The sequence below is a fragment of the Balaenoptera musculus genome, chromosome 20 (assembly GCF_009873245.2).
Source record: "Balaenoptera musculus isolate JJ_BM4_2016_0621 chromosome 20, mBalMus1.pri.v3, whole genome shotgun sequence".
NCBI lineage: Eukaryota > Metazoa > Chordata > Mammalia > Artiodactyla > Balaenopteridae > Balaenoptera > Balaenoptera musculus.
In genome coordinates, this window is record NC_045804.1 from 6,924,670 (window position 1) to 6,948,010 (window position 23,341).

General features: G+C 57.2%; 1 protein-coding gene across 5 annotated transcripts; it reads right to left on the reverse strand.

Moving 5' to 3' along the window:
• Positions 1-57: 57 nt before the first annotated feature.
• On the reverse strand, positions 58-19,294 carry HID1 (HID1 domain containing). 5 transcript variants are annotated; one of them, XM_036838153.1, is made up of 19 exons: positions 19,098-19,293; positions 13,500-13,649; positions 12,773-12,943; positions 12,043-12,156; positions 11,354-11,460; positions 10,990-11,106; positions 8,361-8,574; positions 8,103-8,159; positions 7,119-7,259; positions 6,880-6,970; positions 6,518-6,669; positions 6,335-6,413; positions 4,681-4,845; positions 3,257-3,484; positions 2,905-3,011; positions 2,293-2,373; positions 1,582-1,673; positions 1,263-1,421; positions 58-993 (listed from the first exon to the last, which is right to left on the reverse strand). In XM_036838153.1, the coding sequence occupies exons 1-19, from the start codon at positions 19,161-19,163 to the stop codon at positions 930-932; spliced, it is 2,355 nt and encodes a 784-aa protein (XP_036694048.1). In that variant the 5' UTR covers positions 19,164-19,293; the 3' UTR covers positions 58-929. The 5 variants fall into 5 exon arrangements, with proteins under 5 accessions (XP_036694048.1, XP_036694047.1, XP_036694045.1 ...); XM_036838152.1 differs by having other exon boundaries at positions 87-993; positions 2,293-2,379; positions 12,046-12,156; positions 19,098-19,294; XM_036838150.1 differs by having other exon boundaries at positions 87-993; positions 2,293-2,379.
• Positions 19,295-23,341: the final 4,047 nt, after the last annotated feature.

Below are 23,341 nucleotides of genomic sequence, written 5' to 3' on the forward strand. Positions count from 1 at the left end.
GATTCTGGGAGGCAGAGTCCCCAGCTTCCCCGAAAACAAGAGCCATGGCCTGACTCCCTCCCCTCCAAGCACAAAGAGGCAGGGCGTGGAGAGGGGGTTTTATTGTGTAAAGGGGCCGATTGTACAGAGCAAAGATTGTACTGACACAGGTGGGGTGAGGGAGACCAAGAGGCCAGAATCAGGAGGATGGGGCGTTGGTATCCTGGTCCCCCTCCCGGCAAGTCATCAGGCGGTGGGCAGGGGCAGGGAGGACTGATCAGCTGTTCCCCCGCCCCCATTACCATATAAGAGCCAGCCAGGCTATATTCATTGACCCAGAAGAATATAGCAGGAGACCCTCAACACCCCACTCCAAATCCCTAAAATGCACGAGGTCCCCTCGTCTGGCTTTCGGTGTCTGTCAGCCCCCAGCCTCCCCCACAAGCAGCCTGGTCACCCTCCTTCTTCCCGGGGTCCTGGCAGCGAGCCGGGCCTGGACCAGGTGGTTTCAGGTTAGGAGGCTTGGAAAGGCTCCCCTCACCCTGCCCAGGTGCCTCAAGGGGCCACCCAAGACTCCCTCTTGGGCAGCCCACTAGGGCACAGTGACCTGGTGGCCTCCAGGGCTGGGCAGCTCAGGAGCCAGGCGGGCACTGAGGGTCAGCACAGAAACGGGTCCCGAAGGGGAGCCAGAGTGAGGTGGGGCCCTGGTGGAGGGCTGCAGCCCTGGAGACAGAAGGTCCCTCTCAGTCCAGCCTGGAGGGAGGGGGCAGGGCCGGTCCCCACCATCCCAGCCACGAGGGGCCTCCGGGGTCTGCCACTCTGGACTCAGCCACTCAAGCCCCCAGCCCTGATCGTAGTAATTTAAAGCTCAGAATGGTGGGTCGGCGGGAACATCGGGGGACCAGGGTCCCCGCCTTCCCCTGGTCCCTGCCCCTTGCAGGCTTCCATCTTCACACCCGCTGGATCTCAAACAGCTTCACGTCTGTGTCGTACCAGACAGGTGGGTCCACGTTCCTGCAGAGGGAGTGGGCTGTCACCCAGGTGCCGGGAGGCCTTGCTGGAAAGACTGGGGAGGAACGAGGCTGTCGTCCTCCCACCCTGATGTTCTCTGCCCCCTTCCCCTGGGGAAGCGGGTGCCCACCCTCCACCAGACAAGACCACCCTGGTTGACTGTCTTGACATTAGCCCCGCTACCCTAGTGGGGCACAGCCCCACTGAGCTGACCCTCGGGTGGATGCCAGACCGACCCAGGCTGGTAACTGCCCCACCCCCAAGGGGCCCACCTCAGATAGATGACGCCCCACATGTAGGTGCGGAACCACATGGCCGTGCCCGAGTTGGCCTGGTACTTGCGGATGAGGATGGGGTGGGGCACAGGCAGCAGCCCCACCAGGGTGCCATGTTGCAGGAACCGCAGGATCTCCGACTCGTCCGTCAGGCCCCTGCCAGGGAGAGGAGGGTCTCCAATGTGCCCACTCTGAAGGTCAAGGGGAGCAGAGAGCTCACCCTGGACCCCCGAGGCCCATGCTCCCGGCCACACCCCCGGCGCAGCCTGGGCTGGCCCCGCAGAGCCCGGCCGCCCAGCCCCGTCCCCAGGCTCACTTGTCAATGCAGATCTTCTCCACCTGGGGAACCAGCACCTGGAGCAGCCTCATGATGGTTTGCAGCGGCAGCTTCGACTTCCAGGAGAGGACCTGGGGGAGGGACGGGGGTTCCTGGGCTGGCAAAGCAGCCCCCAGAGGCTGTGGCGTGGGCTTGACCCCTGACCTGAAACCTGACCCCTGACCTGAAACTCCCCAAGGCAGAAGGCATCGCCGCTCATCACAGCAAGGGCCTGGCACAGCGCAGTGCCCGTACACAGCGACTGCTATTCATGGGAAGAGCGGGGGCCTCTCACTGAGCATGTACTCTGTGCCAGAAAGTATCCCCTTTGATCCTCACGATGGCGTGATGAGGTAGGGACATTTATTATCCCCGTGCAAATGCAATTAGTGGTGATCTCAGGAATCATATAAGGGGGTGGGCAAGTGATTTGGGGAAGGAAGCTGGAAAGGGTGATTTACTAAAAAAGGGCTGTAGACAACTGAAGCTTAACCCTGCTGGGGAACAAACTCTGGGACGGTGTAGACAGAGGAAGCAACCAAGCCAGAGAGGCCAAGGTCATGAGGCAGGACTGAGCCCTAACCTGACCCGGGCCAGTCCTTGGATTTGGACCCATTCCCATCCAAGCCTCTCCTGAGCTGTTCCCAGGGCCAGGAGCCCCGGACCCCCCCCCCCGCACCTCGTACCCCACCTCGTCTGCCCCACCCTCACCCACTCCGACGTCGGGTTCCACTGCCCACCGGCTGATGCGCTGGACAGTCGCCGCTGCTCCCGCCACGCCTGGCTGGGCTCCTGGTCCCGGGGAAGGAATAAGAGAGAGGGGTGGGGGGAGAGGGTGCGGGGGGCGGGGGGAGGGCAGCTCCTCTTCCCAGTCCCTCCCACAGTCTGGAACCGGGAGGGCCATGAGGTCTCCCCATTGGCCCATGTTGCAGGGAGGGGGCTCACTCCCAAAGGAGGGGGTAGCCCAGCCCAGCACCTTTGCCCTGGGTCCCAGGCCCTGCCTGACCCTGCCCAGCCCAGTGACAGGTTTAGGGCCAGGAGCTGACTGAGCAGACCGGGTACAGGCTAGCCCAGCCTAGATAAGGCTGACGGATGAGGAATCTCAAGGCCAGGGGATTGAGCCCATGACCAATAAACAAGGGAGGGGTCTGTGAAAGGCCCCCCACCCCCAGAGAGTCATCAGTGCCAATCCTGATGCCCTGGGCGCTGGGTACCTGCCCCTCTGCCGCAGAGTGCTCTGGCCCGGCCTACACCTCGGAGGCCAGGGAGAAAGGGAACGCCCAGCCTCGCCCCCCAGCCCTGCCCAGAGTCCCCCACACCTACCTCCGAGGCTGGGCTGCCCTCTGCCGAGTTCTGCTGGGGTGCAGGCTCCAGAGATCGCAAGGTGCCATCTTCTGACACCTGGGACTTCTCCGTCAGCTTCTCAATGCCTGGGGGGTGGGGTGGGGAGCGGTGAGGACTCCTGCCACAGTGCTCCTCCTAGAAAGCCTCTGCCTGGGGCCGGCCCCGAGAGTCTCCAACGTCCCCCCACTTCACAGATGCTGTGCCTGATCTCCCCACGCTCAGCCCCGAGGCCCGGTCCCCCCACCAAGCTGCCCCTCCCGGGCCCCCCGTACCTCCACCCCCACCCTTGCTGCCACTCTGCACAGCACCCTGCCCCTCGCCAGCACCGGACCTGGGGTGGCCACCAGGCTGGTCTTGAGGGTGCCCGGCTCGGCGGGGGCAGCGGGGTGGGAGCCCTCCATGGAGACGCCCTCCTGTGAGCTGGTGCGGGACAAGGCCTCGGGCGCCCTGCGGCGCCGCTGCAGCGCCTTGTGGATGGTGGGCGGGTCAGTGGGCAGGTTGGCCAGCTGGTGGAAGACGCTGCGCTTTCGGATGATGGCGTAGACCAGGTTGGAGTTGCCTGTGGGGAGGAAGCGTGTCTCAGGGAGGCCCCCTTGCCACCCCCTTCACCTGGGTGTCTTCCTGGGAGGGGGAGTTTGGAGGAGAGGAGGGTGTCTACCCCAGGGGGAGGCGACAGCACAGGGCACAGAAGTGAGGAAGCCGGGCAGGGCTGGCGTCAGGCAGCATGTGTGGTCTGAGGCTACACCGGGATGCTACCTTTCGGTAAAAGAGCTTCTGGGCTGAGCTCCGCCCCTGCCACTCCCTGGTACCTTCCGGACCCTCTCAGCACCCAGCACTAAGGGGTAACAGCTGGCAGAGTGGGGCGGGCCCAGCGTGTCAGTGTCCCACCAAGCCAGCTGTTCAATATTTTGACTGTCCCCCAAGTCAGGTCACCGGGAAGAAGGACGATATGGCGTGTGCCTGTGCTCTGTCGCCCACTCCGAACGCCCTTGGCTCCCGGGGAGATAACAGACGCTTTCCGGGCCTTCAATGCCCCATCCACCGCTCTGGTCCCTGCCTCTCACCACCCTGCTCTGCTTCCACTTCAACACATCTCACCCCAGGGCCTTTGCATATATTGTGCTCCCCCCATGTTTTTCTACCCCTCCCCACCCCCATTCATCCCTCATAGATCAGTACAGATATGAATTATTTTGGAAATAATAATAACTGCTAATATTTAGTTCACCAGGCAAGTGCTAAGTGCTTTTTTGGGATTATTTTTACTTAATCTTCTCAATACCCTCTGAGATGCGGACTCCTGGAATTATCGTTATGACCATCTTACAGATGAAGAAATTGAGGCTCAGAGAGGTTATGTGCACACAGTCACAGAGCTAAGTGGCAAGGCCCTAACTGACACCAGGCAGCCCAGCATCTGTGACACCCAACAGGACCATGCCACTCTGCACTTCCCTCTCAACAGATTTAAGATGGCCTGTTTGTCTGGGTGACCATCTGTTTAAAGTCCCCCTCCATGCCCCCTCCCCAGCTATGAGCTCCACGGGGCAGGGAGCACTCTGCTTTGTTCCCCAGTGAATCCCCTGCACCTGGCACAGGGTTTGGTATGCAGTAGGTGCTCAATAAATGCACGCTGGACAAACAAACAGGGGGGTGGAGGGCCGTGCCCTCCTCAGATGGGGAGGTGTCCTCGCCCACTGCCCACTCTGGTTCCTGACCCCGAGGCCAGGCCAGGGGCTTGGACCGGTGCCTCACCGTCAAACTGGTACTGGATGATGTTGTTGAAGACCTCCAGGAGGAAGAAGACCAGGTGGTGGTTCTGGGCGGCAGAGAAGAGGAACCAGGTGGTGGAGAAGGCCTCCAGCAGGTGCAGCAGCTTGTTGGCGGCCATCATGGACAGGCTCTTGAGGTAGGGGGACACTGCAGGGGAGGGGTCGGCTCACTCCTGGGGCCCCCACCAACCACCCGAGCACATCCTGGGCCTGGGTGGGACACGATGCTCCTGCTCCCACACCCTCCCTGCCCCCTGCCTGTGAAGTCCCCCGAAAAGTCAGGAAGACCAGCGCCAGAGGCTAAGGCCACACTGGCCATGCCCCCTGCAGAGCCCCAGGGGTCCACCCTGGCCCCTCCCCTGTGGACAGCTGCGCCGTTTACAAAGCCACTCACACACTCCATCTCCCACACTCCTCCCCGCATCTGAGAGGGAGGTGGACAGAGAGGAGACCATCCCCATTTTACAGATGAGGAAACTGAGGCTCAGAGAGGTTCATAAACTTGTCCAAAGTTCTCCAGTTATAAAATGATTGGGCAGGGATACAAACACAGGATCTTTAACTCTTTCTAGGACATCAAGCTGGGAATTCATTGGCGATCCAGTGGTTAGGACTCTGAGCTTCCACTGCAGGGGGCCCAGGTTTGATCCCTGGTCAGGGAACTAAGATCCCACAAGCTGCACAGTGCAGCCAAAAACTAAAAATATTATTTAAAAAAATTTTAATAGAATGTCAAGCTGCTATTCCACGTATAATTAGATAGAGATTTTCTGCACAGCCTGTGAAGGGGGAGTCGGAAATGCGAGGCTGCACATGGCTTGAAGTCACAGATTGATCTGTGTGCTTCCTTGCCCCGTGTCTTTCTCCCTTGGGATGAGGCAGGGCTGGTGGCTATCTTGTTCACAAATGCATTCTCGGTGAAGATTTGTGGGGTGGAGCCAGTGATGGAAGGTGAGGTTCTGGCCCCAGAACTCACGTCCAACAATGCAGCTAAAGGTCACCAAGGCCCTACAACATCCCACCCACCCTGGAGTCCAAACCGGACCACGGAGAAGTCAGCCCCTCCCATTCAGGACCTTCCTCTCCAAAAAGCAGCCACGCGGAAGTCATGCCGCCCCAGCCCTGGGCCCCCACCTTGCTGGGTCCAGCGCCCCCGTCAGCCTGAGCCCCCTCCCAGCTTGGAGGCAGCCGTCTACAGCCCTTGCTGGTGGGTGGGGCCCTCATCCAAACCTGCGCAGTCCAATACCTCAGCCACAAGCCACATGTGGCCATTAAGTGCTAGAAACGTAGTCCTAATGGATGTGTGCTGCACGCATGAAACACACACAAGATTTGGAAGACTGGATTCAAAAACGAATGTAGAACATCTCAATAATTTTGTATTCTGGTTACATATTGAGATGATGGTATTTTGGATACAACAGATTAAATTAAATATATAATAAAATTATTGTCACCGCTCTCTTTCCTTCTTCCTTTTTAACGTGGCTACTAGAAAACTGACCAGTACATACTTGGCTGCCCTAATATTTCTATTGTACCCAGCCGGTTTGAACCAGGGAGCCAGAGGCAGGTCAGCCTGTGCCCTGGCGCCCCCTGGTGGTGAGCATGGGGAAGCAGGCTCTGGTCCCCCCTACCGTTGACGACGATGGTGAGCAGACAATCGAAGAGGGGCTGCAGCCGCTGGTGCCCGCTGGTGATGATCTTGTGGAAAACCTGTGCGGGGAGGCAGAGGAGCAGCCATGGGGTCCCTGCCGCCTCCAGACTCAGCCGAGGGGACGTTACACCACACCCCCAGGTCCTGGCGGGAGCTCCCTCACCACAATGAGCAGGTCGGCGTGGGTGCCGGTGAAGACCGGGATGTCCATGGGCACACGCACTGAGTAGGGCTTGTTCAGCCGCACCCCGAAGTTCCGTTCGCCGCTCAGAAGCAGCAGGATGAAGACACCGATGTGCATCAGGCCCACCCGAGCTGCGGCACGTGGCATGGGAGGGGTCACCACGCTGGGTGGGGAGGGGAGGAAGGGAGCCCAGGGCAGGGACTCATCTTGGGGGTAAAGGGAGAAACCCTTCCCGGGAGGTCGGGGCACCAGGCCTGAGCTGCTGGGAGGCAGGACGGACTGGCCGAAACTGCCCCTCCACGAGGAGCCCCCCAGGGATCCTCAGCCCACCCCAGCCTTACACTGATCTGCCCGGGCATCGTTGAGGAAGTAGAGGATGGGCACCAGGATATCCAGCACATCACTGGTCTTCAGCACAAAGAAGAGGAATTTCTGGGGGGAGGCGGAGACAGGTGGGCAGAGTCAGGGGGAGGGGCAGCTCTGCCCCGCCCTCTCCCTCTCCTGGGAGTCTCCCCAGACGCTGTCCCCACCCCTGAGGCAGACCACTGCCCGCCAGCCTGGGCCCCCGAGGCCGGCCCACCTTGTTGAAGTCGCAGAGCTTCCAGAAGAGGACCAGCAACTCCTGGTGGAACTGGATCTTCTTGGTGGAGTTGGGCAGGTAGGTCTGGAGCAGGGGGTTGGAGAGCAGCCGGGCTATGCCCTTGAGGATGAACTGGAAGTCCTGGGTGGGGGAAGGGCAGGGCCCTGTCCAGTCCGGCTCCCTACAATCCAGGCTTCCTGGCCAGGCCTCCCACAAATGCCTCCAAGCCCCCCAGGGCCTGATCCCACCTCTAGAGCCGGAGGGGCCCAGATGCCAGTGTCATCAACAGCTGTCCTGGGGGCAGCCTCTCAGAAGCTGGGTCCAAGGCAGGCAGGTCTAGAGAGCACCCTGCCCCTCCGCCAGACCACAGGCTCCGCATCTGCTCCTAGTGACCTCCTCACATGCACACTGGACTCCTGCCCACCTGGACTCCTTGTTGACAGGTGACATCCTTCCACCCCTCCCCATCGCCCTGTGACACGTGAGGAGCATTCTGTCCTCAAAGAGCTGTCATTCACTGAGCCCCTGCTGCCTGCTGGACTGTGCTCTCAGCTAATCCTCACTACAAGGCAAGGGCACAATTACTGTCCCCATGTCATAGCTGCAGAGGTTAGAGCTCTGGGAGCACAAGAACCTCCGCCAAGGTCACAAGACACAGGAACTCAGGTCTGACTGGCCTTTCTGTCCACTGTCATTCCCCCACCAAACCTGACATCAGAGCCACCTCCTCCTGGAAGTCTTCCTGGCTACCCTCACCCAGTTGAGGCCATCAGCCCTTTTCTGAGTCTCAAGACCCTCGCAGTTCTGCCATCACTACTTCACCTGTGGTGGCCTGAGTCCACAGGGACCATGGTTCCTTCATGTAGGGGTCAGGACTCTCCCTACCCCCATCTCATCTGTATCCCCTCACACCCTGCAAGGCCACAACCTTTGTGGAGGGTGGGCATCAAGAACCCACAAGAGCAAGAGCATCGTTGGACTCACCTCCTCGCGATGGATGCGGGACAGGTAGTTCACAAACAGGTTCTCGGGCCCTGGAGGCTGCGGAGGGCGGAGCCTGGGGTGAGCAGGTGCCTTCACCCCCTGCCCCTACCCCAGGCCTAGGCAGAGCAGCAGTACCCCCTCTGACCCCAGATACCCCCACGAGGTGCCCACTGGATATCCTTTGCCCAGCTCCGCTAGAGGGGGTGCCACCCACCCACAGCCTGGCAGGGCTGGCTGCCCTCCCTCTCCCGTCCTTACATCAGCATCATCCATGGCTGTGCCTGTGGTGGTACCGTCCACGGTGGGGGTGGCGCCGTCATGGTCCAAGGTGACAATGAGCACCTGAGCAGCTTCCTCCACCAGGGGTTCCCGGTAGTCAGAGAAGAGCAGGTGGTTGTAGGGGATCCCGTAGCCCACAGGGTCATAGGCACACACGGTGTTGAGGAGGGAGGTGAAGAGGGGCAGGGCGTGTCTGCGGCAGGAGAGGAGGGGCGGGGCTTCAGAGACACCACCCACCAGCCCAGCCCTCCATCCGCCCCCAGCCGTGGCCAGGTGGGAGGGTCAGCCAGACCAGCCCCCCTCATTCCACAAGGGTTTCAGTGCCAGGCCCCCATCTTCGGGCCAGGGAGCGGAACCAGGAGTTCACCCCTTCCCCCGTAGGAGAGACCCCTCCTCATCCTTGCCTGCATCTGGGACCCAGGCCAGGCTGGGCCGAGGCCAGAAGGACTTTATTACCAAGAGAGGGATGGCCAGTCCTGAGGGGCTCTTTGTAGGATAGCGTGCCCACGCCCCTTAGATTTTCACCCCCAGGGGTTGAAGCCTATTTTTTTTTTAATTAATTTTAAAATTTATTTATTATTTATTTATTTATGGCTGTGTTGGGTCTTCGTTGCTGCACGTGGGCTCTCTCTAGTTGGAGCTACTCTTCGTTGCAGTGCGCGGGCTTCTCATTGTCGTGGCTTCTCTTGTTGCAGAGCACGGGCTCTAGGCGCGCAGGCTTCAGTCATTGTGGCACATGGGCTCAGTAGTTGTGGCTCGAGGGCTCTAGAGCTCAGGCTCAGTAGTTGTGGCACACGGGCTTAGCTGCTCTGCGGCATGTGGGATCTTCCCGGACCAGGGCTCGAACCCCTGTCCCTTGCATTGGCAGGCAGATTCTTAACCACTGCGCCACCAGGGAAGCCCTTTAATTATTTTTTAAAATATTTTTTAGAGCAGTTTTAGGTTCACAGCAAAATTGAGAGGAAGGCACAGAGATTTCCCGTGTACCCTCTGCCCCAACACGTGCACAGTCCTCCCCACTACCGACATCCCCCACCAGGGTGGCACACTTGTTACAACTGTAGACCCTACATCGACCTATCGTTTTCACCCAAAGTCCACAGCTTACATCAGGATTCACTCTTTTTTTTTTTTTGGCCACGCCACAGCTTGTGGGATCTTAGTTCCCCGATCAGGGATCGAACCTGGGCCCTCAGCAGTGAAAGCACTGAGTCCTAACCACTGGACCGCCAGGGAAGTCCCCAGTGTTCACTCTTGACGTTGTATGATCTACAGGGTTGGGCAAATGTATAAAGGACATGCCCCTGACGTTTTTGAGGGGCAGGTACCCTTCCTTGGGGCTTCAGAGAAGGGTTGGAGGGCCCACGGGGAAGGCGGGCTTCCCCTTGGGAGGCAAAGCATGTGCCCCATCCCCCAGCTCCCAGGCCACAGAATGACTCCGTTCAGAGATTTGTAAGACATCAGAGATCAAGCGCCTCATCTTACAGATGAGGAAACTGAGACCCAAGGAGGTTAATCAAGTGGCAAAGGTGGCCATTTGCCCCATAAGGCTGGTGAGAAAGAAAACTCTGGCCAGCTTTTGACTGTGCCTGGTGGAGGGAGTCACCTGCTCCTTCTGGGAGTTGGGGGCGGGGGTGGGGGAAAGGTCAGGCAGGCAGCCAGCAAAACCTGAAGGATGAGGCCTGCCATGTGGGAATCAGAGTCTAGAAGAGGGTGAACCATGACACTGAGGGGCACTAACCCCTGTGCAGCCAGCGCAGCCCTGGGCACAGCTGGAGCTGCACAGCTGGAGCATGTGTACCTGCCCTAAATACTCAATCCAGCCATGGGACACGTCCATGGGCTCCTATGCCCCCCACTGCCCATAAGTGCCCCCATGTGGGCGGGGCTTCCCCACCCTTCAGGGTATTTATCACGCCCCCTCTCCACCCACTGAATAAACTGCACTGCTCAGGGAATTCCCTGGCGGCCCAGTGGTTAAGACTCCGTGCTTTCACTGCCGAGGGCCCGGATTCAACCCCGGTTGGGGAACTAAGATCCCGCAAGCCCCGCAGTGTGGCCAATAAAAAGAAAATAAAATAAACTGCACTGCCCAATACAAGCTACATGTAGCTGTGGAGAGCTTAAAATGTGGCTGGTCTGAAGTGAGATGTGCTGTGAATGTAAACTAAACACTTGATTTTGAAAACTTACTATGAAAAGGGAATGCAAAACATTTCAACAATTTTGTATAGTGATTAGATGTTAAATGCTAATATTTCAGATATATTGGGTTAAACGGAATACATTATTAAAATTAATTTCATCTATTTCTTTTTTATTTTTAAAGGTCGCTACTAGAAATGTTTAAGTTGCATGTGTGGTTCACATTATATTTCTGCTGGATAGCAGGGCTCTAGATGGAGGACCCAGGCATGGGTCATCCAGGGCCCCCCAATGGGACATGGGACAGAGCTGGCGTGAGGTGTGACTGTTCTTATAGGTCACCACCACGAGGGGGCAGCACATCCCCTCAAATAAGACTCACAGGGCTGGCAAAGCGCCTCAGCGCTGGGCTGCCTGGAACCAAGAGGAGGAGAAATGGAAAGAAAGGCCAGGGGCCCCTCACCTGTTCTCTGTGGAACAAAAAAACTGCACCCATGGATTGACGCTGCTGCTGTCTGGAGCTGGGGGCAGGTACATGGCCTCAGAGAAGCACGTCAGCAGCAGTTTCAGCAGCTCCATCCTTGGGCAGGGAGGATAGAGGAGAGGGTTCAGTACCTGAGGACCCCAGTTCTCCTGTAGGAGGGCGCGCCCACACTGCCTGGCCCCAGCTCAGGTCCATGAAAAGAAATGACTCCATTTTATCCCTGTGAGGCTGAAGTTGGGTCACGAGCGGGCAGGGTCTCCTTGGAAGACCCCACGCGTGGTTCCCGCTCTGAACTGTTCAGGGGGCCAGGCCTGGGGTCCAGCTACATCCTGAGCAAGCTCACCGGTTCATGTCGTGGTTGTAGTTGGGCTGAGGGGAGTGAGCAAAGCCCACACCAGCCTCCCAGATGTATTCACAGCTGTCCAGAGAGTGGATGTCCTCCGCCGAGTCCTGGGGACAGGGTCAGGGAGAGATCAGGCCAACCCAAGCCCCCCGCTATCCTTGGGGGCAAAGACCCTCATATTCTCCTAAAGACAGACCCTCAAAATGCCCCAGGTGCTAATGCACACGGGAAGAAATGAATGTTCTCAACCTCTTGAAAGCTCCTTTTCCTTCAGTCTGGTACTTGCTCAATCCAGTTTGAGACAGGGAGAGAGAGACAGGGAGAGAGCAGAACGGAATCAGGTGCCCCTGGTGGTGCGTGGGAGTGGGGGACGGAGAACAGTCAAGGTCCAATCCACGGGTCCACGGGCAGTGAGAGGGCCAGGGCTCCCGTGTGTAAGCCCCACTTCTCCACCCACGGCCCAGGCGAAGACAATGGGCGCTTGTGCCTGACCTCCTGGATGCAGGGGGCAGGGCCGGGCACCAGCTGGTTCCCCTCCAGCCGTGCCAGCCACCACCCCCTCCCCGGGACCATGCGTGCCAGGCAGCCCAGCCTTCCTGGAGCAGCCCCTGCCCAAGGAAATTTCAACTGGCCCCAACCTGGGACCAGAGCCCTCCTCGGCCCAGGGGCGGGGATTGGGGGGCTCTCACCACGGTGCTCCGCCGGTGGCTCTGGACGGTGAAATCTGGGCAGAAGAGCAGGTCAGCGATGGCCAGGAGCAGGGACTCGGCCAGGGGCCGGGCGTTCTCGTCATCGTCCTCTCCCTGCTTGGGACACAGCACCTATAGGCCCCCTCAGTCGTAGCTGGCTAAGGAGAGGTGGCCCCAGGACTTGGAGGGGGGATGGGAGGAGGACGGGGTCTGGGCCCAGGCAGACACTCGTGGGCAGAGGGATGGAGGAAGAGGTGGGAGAAGGAACAGGAAGTAGACCCCTAATCACCCCAAACCTCCCAAGGCAGAAGTGGGACAGAGTGGGGAGCGGAGCTGGGACCAGTGAGACCTCCCCACTGACTGGGAGGGGACAGGTGAGTCCCCTAAACCCTAGAGCCTCAGCCCTGCTAGGAATCACTGCACACCTCCCCACCCCCCTGCCAGTTGCTTGGACAGAAACCCAGGGAGGGGGTGGGGCGGCGGGGGCGGAGGGCCCAGCTGCCCTGCCCCCATCCCTGCCCAGCTGCAGAGGCCGAGACCCCCATGGGAGAGAAACCGAGGGCTCAGGGAGGAAGAGCTGGCCCCTCTCCTCAGCAGCACCTGCACTGCCCCTACATCTGCCCTTCCCAAACCCCAGAAGAGGTCTGGAGGAATGTGGCCGGCCCTGAAGGGGTTCCTTCCCTGTCACCACAACTCCACCTCCCGCCCAGCCCCGGCCAGGTCCACAGACCGCTCCTCGCCCGGCCCCGGGCACTGTGGACCAGAAGAAGCCCCTCCAGTCAGGGTCCTCAAAGATGTAGGGCAGCACGCGGGTGAGAAGCCGGCTGCAGTTCAGGACAATCTGCTTCTCCTTCTCCGAATGGCAGCCGCTCTCGGCTCCCTGCACCAGCTTCTCAACAGCCTGCGAGGATGGGCAGAGAGGCACGCTGGCAGGGTGGGGAGTGGGGCCCTGGCACTTGGGGTCAGGCTGGGCACCCCAGGCTTCAGAGGGGGAGAGACAGTGGGGCCACCCTACCGGACCGCCTCTCCAGACAGGGTCAGCCAGCCCAGGAGGATGGGACGTGGGCCAGGGAGCAGCCTAGAGCATCCTGGGAGTGAGACCCAGCCCACCACTCACTGGCTGAGACCTTGCTAAGTGACCAGCCATCTGAGCCTCAGTTTCCTCATCTGTAAAATGGCGACATTGACAGTACCAACCGCACAGGTGAGCTACATGAGCTGACCTATGGAAAGTGTCACCCACAGGCAGCCCTCACAGGTGGCACTGCCACCATCACTTCCCCCAGAGCCCAGCCAGGAGGAGAAGTGGGTGAATACTTGGGACCACTCCAACCTGGGTGGAGGATTTCCTGGGTGCCTGTCCTCTTGGACCACAGGGCTGGGCCAGCTCCAGCCTCCCTGGGAGGGTGGGAAATGGCTCAGGTGGGAGTGGCAGTGAGGGGCCGGGCACCCTTCACCTTGTAGCACAGAGTGGCCAGGTTGGAGGGTGACTCCTCTCGCACTGCCCGGATCTCCGCTGCCGGCACCAGTGCAAAGACATCCTGCACCGAGGTGGCCGTGTCCGCCCAGAACTGGTCCCAAAAGGCGTCATCAGTGGCTTCCACGGGCTGTGGGGAGATGCAGTGTCCAGAGCCGCACGGTCTCTTGCCAGCAGGTCCACAGTTTGCCTACCCTGTAGCCAAGGGAGCCCCCGAAAGGGAAGCCCCCCTACTCCATCCCTGCTGGTGCCAGGAGCCTTCCCACATGGGAGACATCCTTCAGCCACCATGAGCCCCGGCTGGCACAGGCAGGCTAGGGACACTTGACACAGATGGTCAGGGGCCAGCTGGACACTGAATCCAGTAGCCAAAGCCCAGCCCAGTCCCTGAGGGACTGTGTGACCCTGAGTAACTCACCATCCCCCTTTGGCAGGCCCTCCCTACCTGGGGGCCTCCCCAGGCCACACCCCTAAGTCAAGCGCCCAGGGACCAGAGCCAGGTTGTGCCCCACCCCCTAGGAAGAAGACAAGGGGACATATGCTCATTTCCATTCACCCAGGCTGCCCCCTCGGTCCCAGCCTCCACCCTCTGCTGGTATACCCAACAGATGCCAAATCTAAAGGAGTCATCCCACGGCTCTCTGACAACACCTGCTCCTCTCAGTACCCACCACCTGTGCTGCAGTTCAGGCCACTCTTGCCAGGGCCCCACCTCCAAATTCACCCCCTCAATCCCGCCTCCGCGCTGCCCCCAACATGCATTCAAAACACAGCACCAAAGGCATTGTTCCCTCAGAGTCCAGACCTCGGCCAGAGAGTCAGCCAAGATCACACCTAAACACACATACAAGCCACACACGTGCACGTACACATACACGGACACATGTACATACACAAGTGTGCACATGCATGTGTGTGCACACACACCTGTATTTACTATCCCAACAACACAACCCTGCCATATTTTCTCTTTGCCTTTGCTCAGACTGTCCCCTCTTCCCAGTACACCTGCCCCTTCTAACACATCCCAAAGTCCCACCGGTCCTATCAAGGTAACATGCCTTCAATACACATATGCCTTTTAATTTATATAGTCGGTCATATAGACAACCAATTTGAATCATGAACTCCACTTCTAGAAATCTTTCCTAAGGAAATGATCTGAGAAGTGCAGGTATGAGGATGTTTACTGAAGAGTTGATAACAGTGAAAAGTTGGAATCAACCTAAATAACCAACAATTGGGGAAATGCTTGAAAAGTTAAGGCACCCGCATACAGTGGAATATTACACAGCCATCGGAATCACGTCTTCAAAGAATATGAATGAATGGAAAATGCTCACAGTACAATGTTATGTGAAAAAGGCAACATATAAAACTAACTATAGGATGATCACAATTTTGTGTTAAATTATACAGGAATAAAAGTCTAGAAGAAAATGACAGAATGTCAACAGCAATTATCTCATGGGGTGGTTATTTTTTTCTTTATATTTTTCTGTAAGTGCACGTATTACTATTTTTTCCTTTTGAATGTTCATCTGTTTGAGGGGCGTCCAAGACACTCTTACCCTTCTGAATAGCACTTCCTGCAAGAGATCTTCCCGGGTTGCTCCAATCAACCTAGACTTTTGCCTTCTCTGAAAGGGCTGATAATGGGGCCCTGCTACCCCACCACAAACCCGCATGCAATATGCATCAGTCTTACCATCAGAGAAAAATATGAATCTTGGTAAAAAATAATTCTGGGGGCTTCCCTGGTGGCGCAGTGGTTGAGAATCTGCCTGCCGATGCAGGGCACACGGGTTCGAGCCCTGGTCTGGGAAGATCCCACATGCCGCGGAGCAACTAGGCCCGTGAGCCACAACTACTGAGCCTGCGCATCTGGAGCCTGTGCTCCGCAACAAGAGAGGCCGCGACAGTGAGAGGCCCGCGCACTGCGATGAAGAGTGGCCCCCGCTCGCCACAACTAGAGAAAGCCCTCGCACAGAAACGAAGACCCAACACAGCCATAAATTAATTAATTAATTAATTAATTAATTAAAAAAAATAATTCTGTTCTCTGAAGCCGCTTCTTCCAAGAAGTCTCCCAGAGCTTTGACCAGCGGGCTCCCTCCCACCTTGGAACCCCCCTCAGTCACTCATCATAGTCCCCAACAGGTCTGGGTGCGCTTGCCTGGAGGCCCCATTAGGCCATCAGCCCTTCTCCCTGACCGTGCACTTGAGGCATATGGCAGACACTCAGCCAATATTTGTTCAGCCAAAGGCTGTAATTAGTCCTAGAGAGAGATTCCTTCAGCCCCGTCACGGGGCAGAGCTGAGTGCCAGTGGGGCTGCCCAAACTCAGGCCTGGCCACAAGCCTCCCCGAGGTCCAGGTTTACCCTAGCCCACCCCCCAAACAATGCCCCCCTCTGAGGTACAGGGCAGCATGTGGCTGTGGCCTTCAGGGCAGGCCTGGCACCAGGACGTGCTCAGTCCCAGAACTGGTAGAGTGAGTTAGCTGGGGGAGAGGAACAAAGACCAAAGGAGGGTCACTGGGGCTGGGGTTTGCTGGCCCTCATGCCCTCAGTCCAGACAGCTCTCTGACACTCACTGGGATCCAGGGGAAGCACATCCCCGTGTGGGTGGCCGGGGTGGGAGTGGGGAAGGAACATCCCAGAAAATGTGCAGAGCCCCCCACCATCTGGGAACACCTCTGGGAAGCCACCTTCCCCACCACCCACGTAGCCACTACCCCCTTAAAGGGGCAGACACTCATCAAGTGGAGTTGACCTCTGACCTAGTTCATCAGGTAAGTGTCACCTGGGGATTGAATTCAAAATGAGGAGAGAGCCTTAGGAGGGAAATTGGGAGGCCCCAGGGCAGCCCAGACCTGAAGCAGAGGAAAGTCCCAGCTCTGGGAGCTGGCCTTGAACTTCAGGAGTGAAGACCTTCACCTCCCCCATCCCCAACTTGGGCCTCCCCACCTGGTCCCAGCTGTGGCTCAGACACTTCAGTTTGGTGACCATTACCTGACCATACCAGGCTAACCTGATGCTACAGGTACTGCCAGGGTCACTGGAACTTTTGTTGGAAGGCGGACATGGCTTAGCCCCTGCCTCAGTTACCCCAACTGGGCTCCACCCAACGCAAGGAAGCTTCTAAAATCCAAGCCAGTTTCTTTGCTGGAGGTGGGCAGGCCCATGCTGCCAGGGGCACTGAGCTACCCTGGTGGGAAACCAGATATTCTTAGCATAGCTTTACCAGGACCTGCTCAGGCCAAAGCCCCCGCCAGCCTGGGGGACCAGCTGCATCTTTTGAACCTCTCTGGTGGCGGGGAGAAGGGAAGGACCAGCAGTGCTCCAGCCGGCTAAGGGTGACCTGTACCGGAGGACCGTGTCACAATGGCATTCACACACACGTACATGTGCACACATGTAAACATGGACCCACCCGGTATCATCTGACCTACGGCAAACAATCTCCAAATGGGCAGGATCTAGGAGAGGGTCCCAGGTCCAGGAATGTGCCCCCTCCAGGGCCCCACCCACACCAGGAAAGGCTCTGGAAACACAGCCAAAGCTGCTGGCCCTCAGGACCAGGGTCAGGCCTAGCCCGAGGCAGGAAGAAAACAGGATGCAGCACGGGAAGGCAGGGAAGGCCGAGCGGCGGCAGCTCCGGCCCGGGCCACGGGAAAAGGTGCTGGGTCGGCTTGTCTGCTGCCCAGAGCAAAAATCTGTGTTCACAGCACAACCTCTGAGGGCCTGGGACAGGTGGACACCTTGTGGACACAGCTGGCCTGAATCTCCTTGGGGACACCGAGTGACAAGGTCTGGAAACACCATCTGGGATCTGGTCCCGACTCTTGAGCTGCCCGAGCCAGGTCACTACACAGGGCAGGCGGCCTCATTCCTGAGGGTCTCTCCCTCCAAGCAGCCCAGGCCCCCTCCCACCTGCAGGGCCCAGGGCCCTCCAGAGGGAGACCCAGGCTGGCCTCTGGCTCCAGTCCTGTCCCAAGCCAACTCACTGTCCCCAACTGGGAAACGAGACAGCACCGTCTCAGTCAGCCCTGTCATAGGGCCACAGCCAGGGAAAGATGGAGGCACACTGTATTTCGGGGAGGGGACCGGAGCATATAGGAATCTTGTCCACGCAGATTCTTTGGGACGTGGCTGAGCTGGCCCTGCAGGCCTGGCAAAGGACCCTGGCTGCTGAGGCTACAGCCCATATCTCGTTCCTCCAACAAGGTGTTCCCTCCCCAGGTAGGTAAACATGGAGACCTCCCTCCCTTCCTCTCCCTATGGCCCCGCACTGAGAGGCTGGCCCACCTGCCACCCTCAGATCTAGAAGCCCCATGCCAAGAAAGCCAAGCGCCAGAAATAACCAGGAGCCATGGGGGAAGTGGCGAGAAGCAAGGCCTGGTTTCTATCAAACGCCTCTCAGCTGGGGCTGGACTCTCCAGAGGCCGCGGGTGTTTGCCGGGCTCCTGACCTTTCTCCTGTGGGATCGAGAGAGTGTGGGACCAGAGGTCTGGAGCTGTGACCAGCTGGCTGTGGGGAAATGGCTCCCCTGAACCCACTCTAATTGCCTAGAGCCAGAGAGAGCCTTGGGGGTGGGGGTAGGAGGAAAGTCCTAGATGGCAGCAGATCCTGACTCCCTTGAAAGCGGGGTATCTGAGGAGTGAGCGCTGGGCATCTCTGTGGCCAGAGCAGCCTGGCTCAAAGAGTGAGGAGAGAGGGGTGGGCAGGGAAGAAGCCTTGCTGGGGCCAGGTCCTTGTGCTGGGGGCAAGGAGGTGGCCTCTGTGCCACTTGTGGACTCAGGGGAGTGTGCAAGCATGGCCTAGGGTGAAAGATACCCTCAGGTATCAAGGGCAGCCTGGACGGTTCTTAGCCCTGACCCAGAGAACAGAGAGTACCTGCAAACACAGCCAACCCCACCGCTAGGCCTCAAAGGGGGAGCCCCCTGGAGCAGTGGTCCCCAGCTGGGAACCTGAATTCCATAGACCCGGGAACAGGTCCCCTTGCCAGGTTGCAGCGGTGCCCGCCACTCTGCGTGTTCCCAGCAAGACCTGGGCCTTCCCTGGCCGTGGGCATCGACCTGGGCCCAACGAGGCCGCTGCCGCTGCCGCGCACCAGCTGTTTCGCGGATCCGGGAGGGCGCCGGCCGGCTTTGTTTGCATTGAGTCAGCCGGGTCTGTGCCTCCGGGACACGCGGGCACCGAGGGGCAGGGAGGAGAGCAGGGAGGTGTTTTTTGGGGGGGAGGAGGCTGGAGATGCGAGGCTGGAGGGGCTTGGGGGGGTGGACAGAGGGGCGGACAGCGGCGACGCCAGCTTGGAGAGTACGCACACGTCAGCCTAAGGTGGCAGCAGCAGCTGCGGGAAAAGGGATGTTCCCGGGAGAGAAGGCTGGGGGTGGGGGCTAAGGGATGGAGCCCTGGGATACAGGCCAAGGGGTCTCGCTCCGGCCCTGGCCTCAGCGTCACCCTCCTGGCCATCTGGTCCCCCTATCTCCCGGCAAGCCAAGTTCTTGCAGTCCCCCAGCCCTGCCCAGCCCCCAGCCCGGCAGGTGGGTGGGGAGGCCGGGGGCCCCGGGCGCACCTGCGTCTTGGTGGTGAGCTGGATCACCGCCTTTCGGAAGTTCAGCTTGGAGTCGGCCGACCCCATATCGCTGGAGCCCGCTCCGGCCCGGCCCTGGCCCCGACTCCCGCCCGGGCCCCGGCTCGGTATCCAGCTCCAGCTCCGCGGGCCCAGCTGCTCTCGCAGGAGCGGACCGGCGCACCCCGCCCGCTCGCCCGGCGTCGACCCCGCCCCCTCCTGGCTCCTCCTCTCCGGGCTCCGCCCCCCGCACCTGCCGCTCCCCGCACCGCCCATTCCCGGCTCCCGGGGTCTGCCCCTCCGATCCACTGCTGCCCCACTCCCCGGGTCCTTCCCAGCCGGACCGGTTGCCTCTGCGCGCTTTCTTCTGCGTGGCAGCGTTATCCCCCCTCGGTCTCTCCCATTTCCACCCAGCCTCCAGGGCCCGCAACCCTCCCAGCCTCCCGTCCCCTGCCCCCATCCTCACCACTGGTCCCCACGCCATCACTGGGCCCACACTTTCAAAGCCAGCCCTCTCCAGTTTCTTCCTCGTCAGTCCCTGTACTCGCATTCTGAGGATCCTCTCTTTTAGTTCCCCTTTTTCTGACCTGTCAAACCCACATGTCCAGACGGCCCCGCTGTTATTGCAGTCACAAGCCCTCAGCCTTCCGTTCTGTGGAAGAGAAGCCCTGATTCAGTGCCCCTGCTCCAAGAAAGCAGCTCCGAGGTCTAATGAGAGCGAAAGGTCCCTCCGAGTCCCACAACTCCCTTCTGGCCACCTGCCTTCCCTGAGAATCCTTTTAGGTTCATCCATTTCAACAAATAGGTTGAGGGACTAGTATTTACCAACACTGTGTCAGGGGCGGGGGCAGAGGGGGCTTAAGTAACTGGGTCTGCCCTTTAAGAGCAATTAGCTAGGGAGAGAAACAAGGAACGAATTAGCCATGGTTCAGCCCAGTGAGGCTTTGATAGAGGCAAATTAATAATAATAATAATATTGAATATTGAATATTGAAAACAATATCTCTTACACAACAAAAACCTACCTCTGAGATAGGTATTATACCCATTTTACACTAGGGGAAACTGAGGCTCAAAGCAGTTAAGTTGTCCAAAGTCACATAACTGGTAAGGAACAAAGCCAAAAAAGCAGATTCAACTCTGGCCCCAAAAGAGGCTGCATTTTTTCAATAATATCGTCTTGCATGGTGTGTCTGGAAGCTTCTAGAAATCCTAGCTTCTTCAAAAGGAGGTGACATTTAGTTTAAACTGGAACTCCACGAGTAAAAAATAAAGGGTGCACCGTCTAGGCACAAAGGCAGGGTAGGACAGGTGTGGAGGTAGGGAGGAGGAAGATGGGGATGTCACCATGTCACTGAATGAGCAGACTGGACAGGATAGCTCTGTCCTTGCTCCAGAGGTGGGTTTTCCCTGCCCTGGATGAAATCTTGGACAGGCTCCATGGCTTTTCTAATCACTTCAAGATAACAAATGAATAGTACCTTTATTTGGCGTTAAAAAAAAAAAATCAAGTCCACCCTACAAATCACCCAGCCCCAGTCCAGGCCAGAGTGACATTAAAAACTCTGAATCTTATTCATTAGGGAGATGCAAATTGAAACTATAATACAATAACCATTACATACCTATTAGAATAGGTTAAAAACCAAAACAAAACCTGAGGATACAAATACTGGTGAGGATGGGGAGCATTTATATTTTCTTATAAAGTTAAATATAGGGACTTCCCAGGCAGTCCAGTGGTTAAGACTCCACCTTTCAAATGCAGGGGGCATGGGTTCGATCCCCGGTCGGGGAACTAAGATCCCACATGCTGCGTGGCCAAAAATAAAAATAAAAATAAAGTTAAATATACAATTACTATACAACCCAATAATCCCACTTTTGGTATCTCCCCAGGAGAAATGAAAACATATATCCACACAAAAAGCCTGCGTAATGCATATAACAATTTCATTCATAATCACCAAAACCTGGAAACAACCCAAATGTCCATCATCTGGTGAAACAACAGATTGTGGTTCATGCATACAATGGGACTAGTACTCAGGAATAAAAAGAAACAAACTACTGGTACAGGCAGCAACAATGTGGATGAATCTCAAAAGTGCTGTGTCAGACACAGAAGGCAACATACTGTGTTATATCATTTATACGATATTCTGGAAAAGGCAAAATATAGGGACAGAGAACAGATCAGTGGTTGCTGTGGGCTGGAGCAGGATGAGGGGACTGACCGTTGAAAGGGTATGAGGAGACTTTTTGGAGTGATGAAAACATTCTCTGGTTTGATTGTGGTGGTGGTTCCATGACTGTATATGTTTGTCAAATTCATATAACTATACACCTAAAAGGGATGAATTTTACTGTATGTAAATTACACTTCAATAAAAAATACAAACACCAAGAGCAGGTGCTCACCGGCCATTCCAAGGGATTCATTGTGAACGCTTTGGTCTTGCCCGTTGTTCCGAGCCATTCCTGTGGTTTGCAACCAGGAACTCCAGGTGGCACCGAGATATTATTGGTCACCCATGGACAAGTGGACAGATTAGCCAAATTGAGTTTAATCAAGGGGTGATTTAGGGAATTCCCTGGTGTCCAGTGGTTAGGACTCTGTGCTTCCACTGCAGGGGCATGGGTTCGATCCCTGGTCGGGGAACTGAGATCCCATATGTTGTGTGGCGCAGCCAATAAATAAATAAATAAATAAATAATTTTCAAGGGTGTCCCTCGAGAAAGAGGAGGAAGCTGCATGGCCATTTGGTACCCAGCCTGGGAATAATACATATAGTCACTTCTACAATACTCTATTGGTAAAGCAATCACAAGCCCTCCAGATTCAAGGGGAGGGGACCCACCCACCTCCCCATGGAAGACGTGTCAAAGAAGTTGGCGCCATGTTTGAAACTGCCACATTGTGGGCAATTCTATCCTCCACACTTCCTCCTCCCAAGCCCAATCCATCTCTCTCCTAACGTTTGTCTTTTTTTTTTTTTTAGTAAATTTATTTGATTTATTTATTTTTTATTTTTGGTTGCATTGGGTCTTCGTTGCTGCATGCGGGCTTCTCACTGCGGTGGCTTCTCTTGTTGCAGAGCACGGGCTCTAGGCTCACGGGCTCAGTACTTGTGACGCACAGGCTCAGTTGTTCCGTGGCATGTGGGATCTTCCCGGCCCAGGGCTCGAACTCATGTCACCTGCATTGGCAGGCGGATTCTTAACCACTGCGCCACCAGGGAAGCCCCTAACGTTTGTCTTTAAGTCTTCTCATCTCAGTAAATGGCATCTCCCAGGTTCTCAAACGAGAAATCCAGTGTCAGCCTGATGCTTCTCCTCTTGTCAACCCCTCCTCCAGTCCATCACCAAGACCCGATGATGTCATCCCCCAGACGTATATATTATAAGTTCTACCTCCCTCATCTCTGCCGCCCCCACCTTTGCCAGGGCTCCCACCATCTCCTGTCTACCACAACCACCACTCCTGCCTCCCTTAATCTATTCTCTGCAGAACAGCCTGAGGAATTGTAAACTGCAGCTCACAACGCTCCCCCATGGAAAACACCTGGGAGCCCACTGTTAGGGTCAATTCTCTCTGGGTCCCACTGTGACCTCCAAGGCCCTGCATGATCTGGGGCCTGCTCCCCCTCCCCCGAACCCCCAGGTTCCACCCACACTGGTCTTCCTTTATTTCCTCAGACCCTCTAAGCTCTTTCTTCCCGGGATCTCTGTACAAGTTGTTCCTTCTGACTGAGACATCCCTCCTCCCACTCTTCACGCGGCTGTCCCCTTCTCATGCTTTAGGGTCCTATCTTAAAAGTCTCTTTCCCTGAGAGATTTCCCATCCCCAGCTGTTGTTAGTTCATCCTTCAGTGTGTTTCCTAAAACTTTCACCACCATCTTAAATGTTTTTGCCTTTTTGCTTGATTTAGGTCTGCCTCTCCTACTGAGATGCAAGTTTCATGAGAGCTGGGGCTGGGTCTGTCTTGTTCTCTACATCCCCAGCACCTAGCACCGGCCTAGCACACAGTGGATAACTGAATGAAGAGAACTCCTGGGCGATCACAGAAGATGGAGCCACTTTGGGAATCCACTTCAGTCAATAGGAAAGGCACATTTTCACCCACTGTTTTTCAGATTCATTTTTTAGTGCCTTTAGGAGCCTTTCAGGTAGGGCAAGTGGATCTGTTCTGGGGTGGAGATGGATAAAGAAGGAGGGCCAAGGAATATGGTTCTGCCACTGGTTT

Bases quoted from the DNA above. Each gene is read 5' to 3' on its own strand.
- HID1 (XM_036838150.1), bottom strand. From the start codon at position 19,163: ATGGGGTCGGCCGACTCCAAGCTGAACTTCCGAAAGGCGGTGATCCAG. The intron at 11,461-12,042 runs GTGAGAGCCCCC...CCCTGTCCCCAG, and splicing joins GCCACCGGCGGAGCACCGTG to GACTCGGCGGAGGACATCCA. The intron at 994-1,262 runs GTGGGCCCCTTG...CTCCCTCTGCAG, and splicing joins TGGGGCGTCATCTATCTGAG to GAACGTGGACCCACCTGTCT.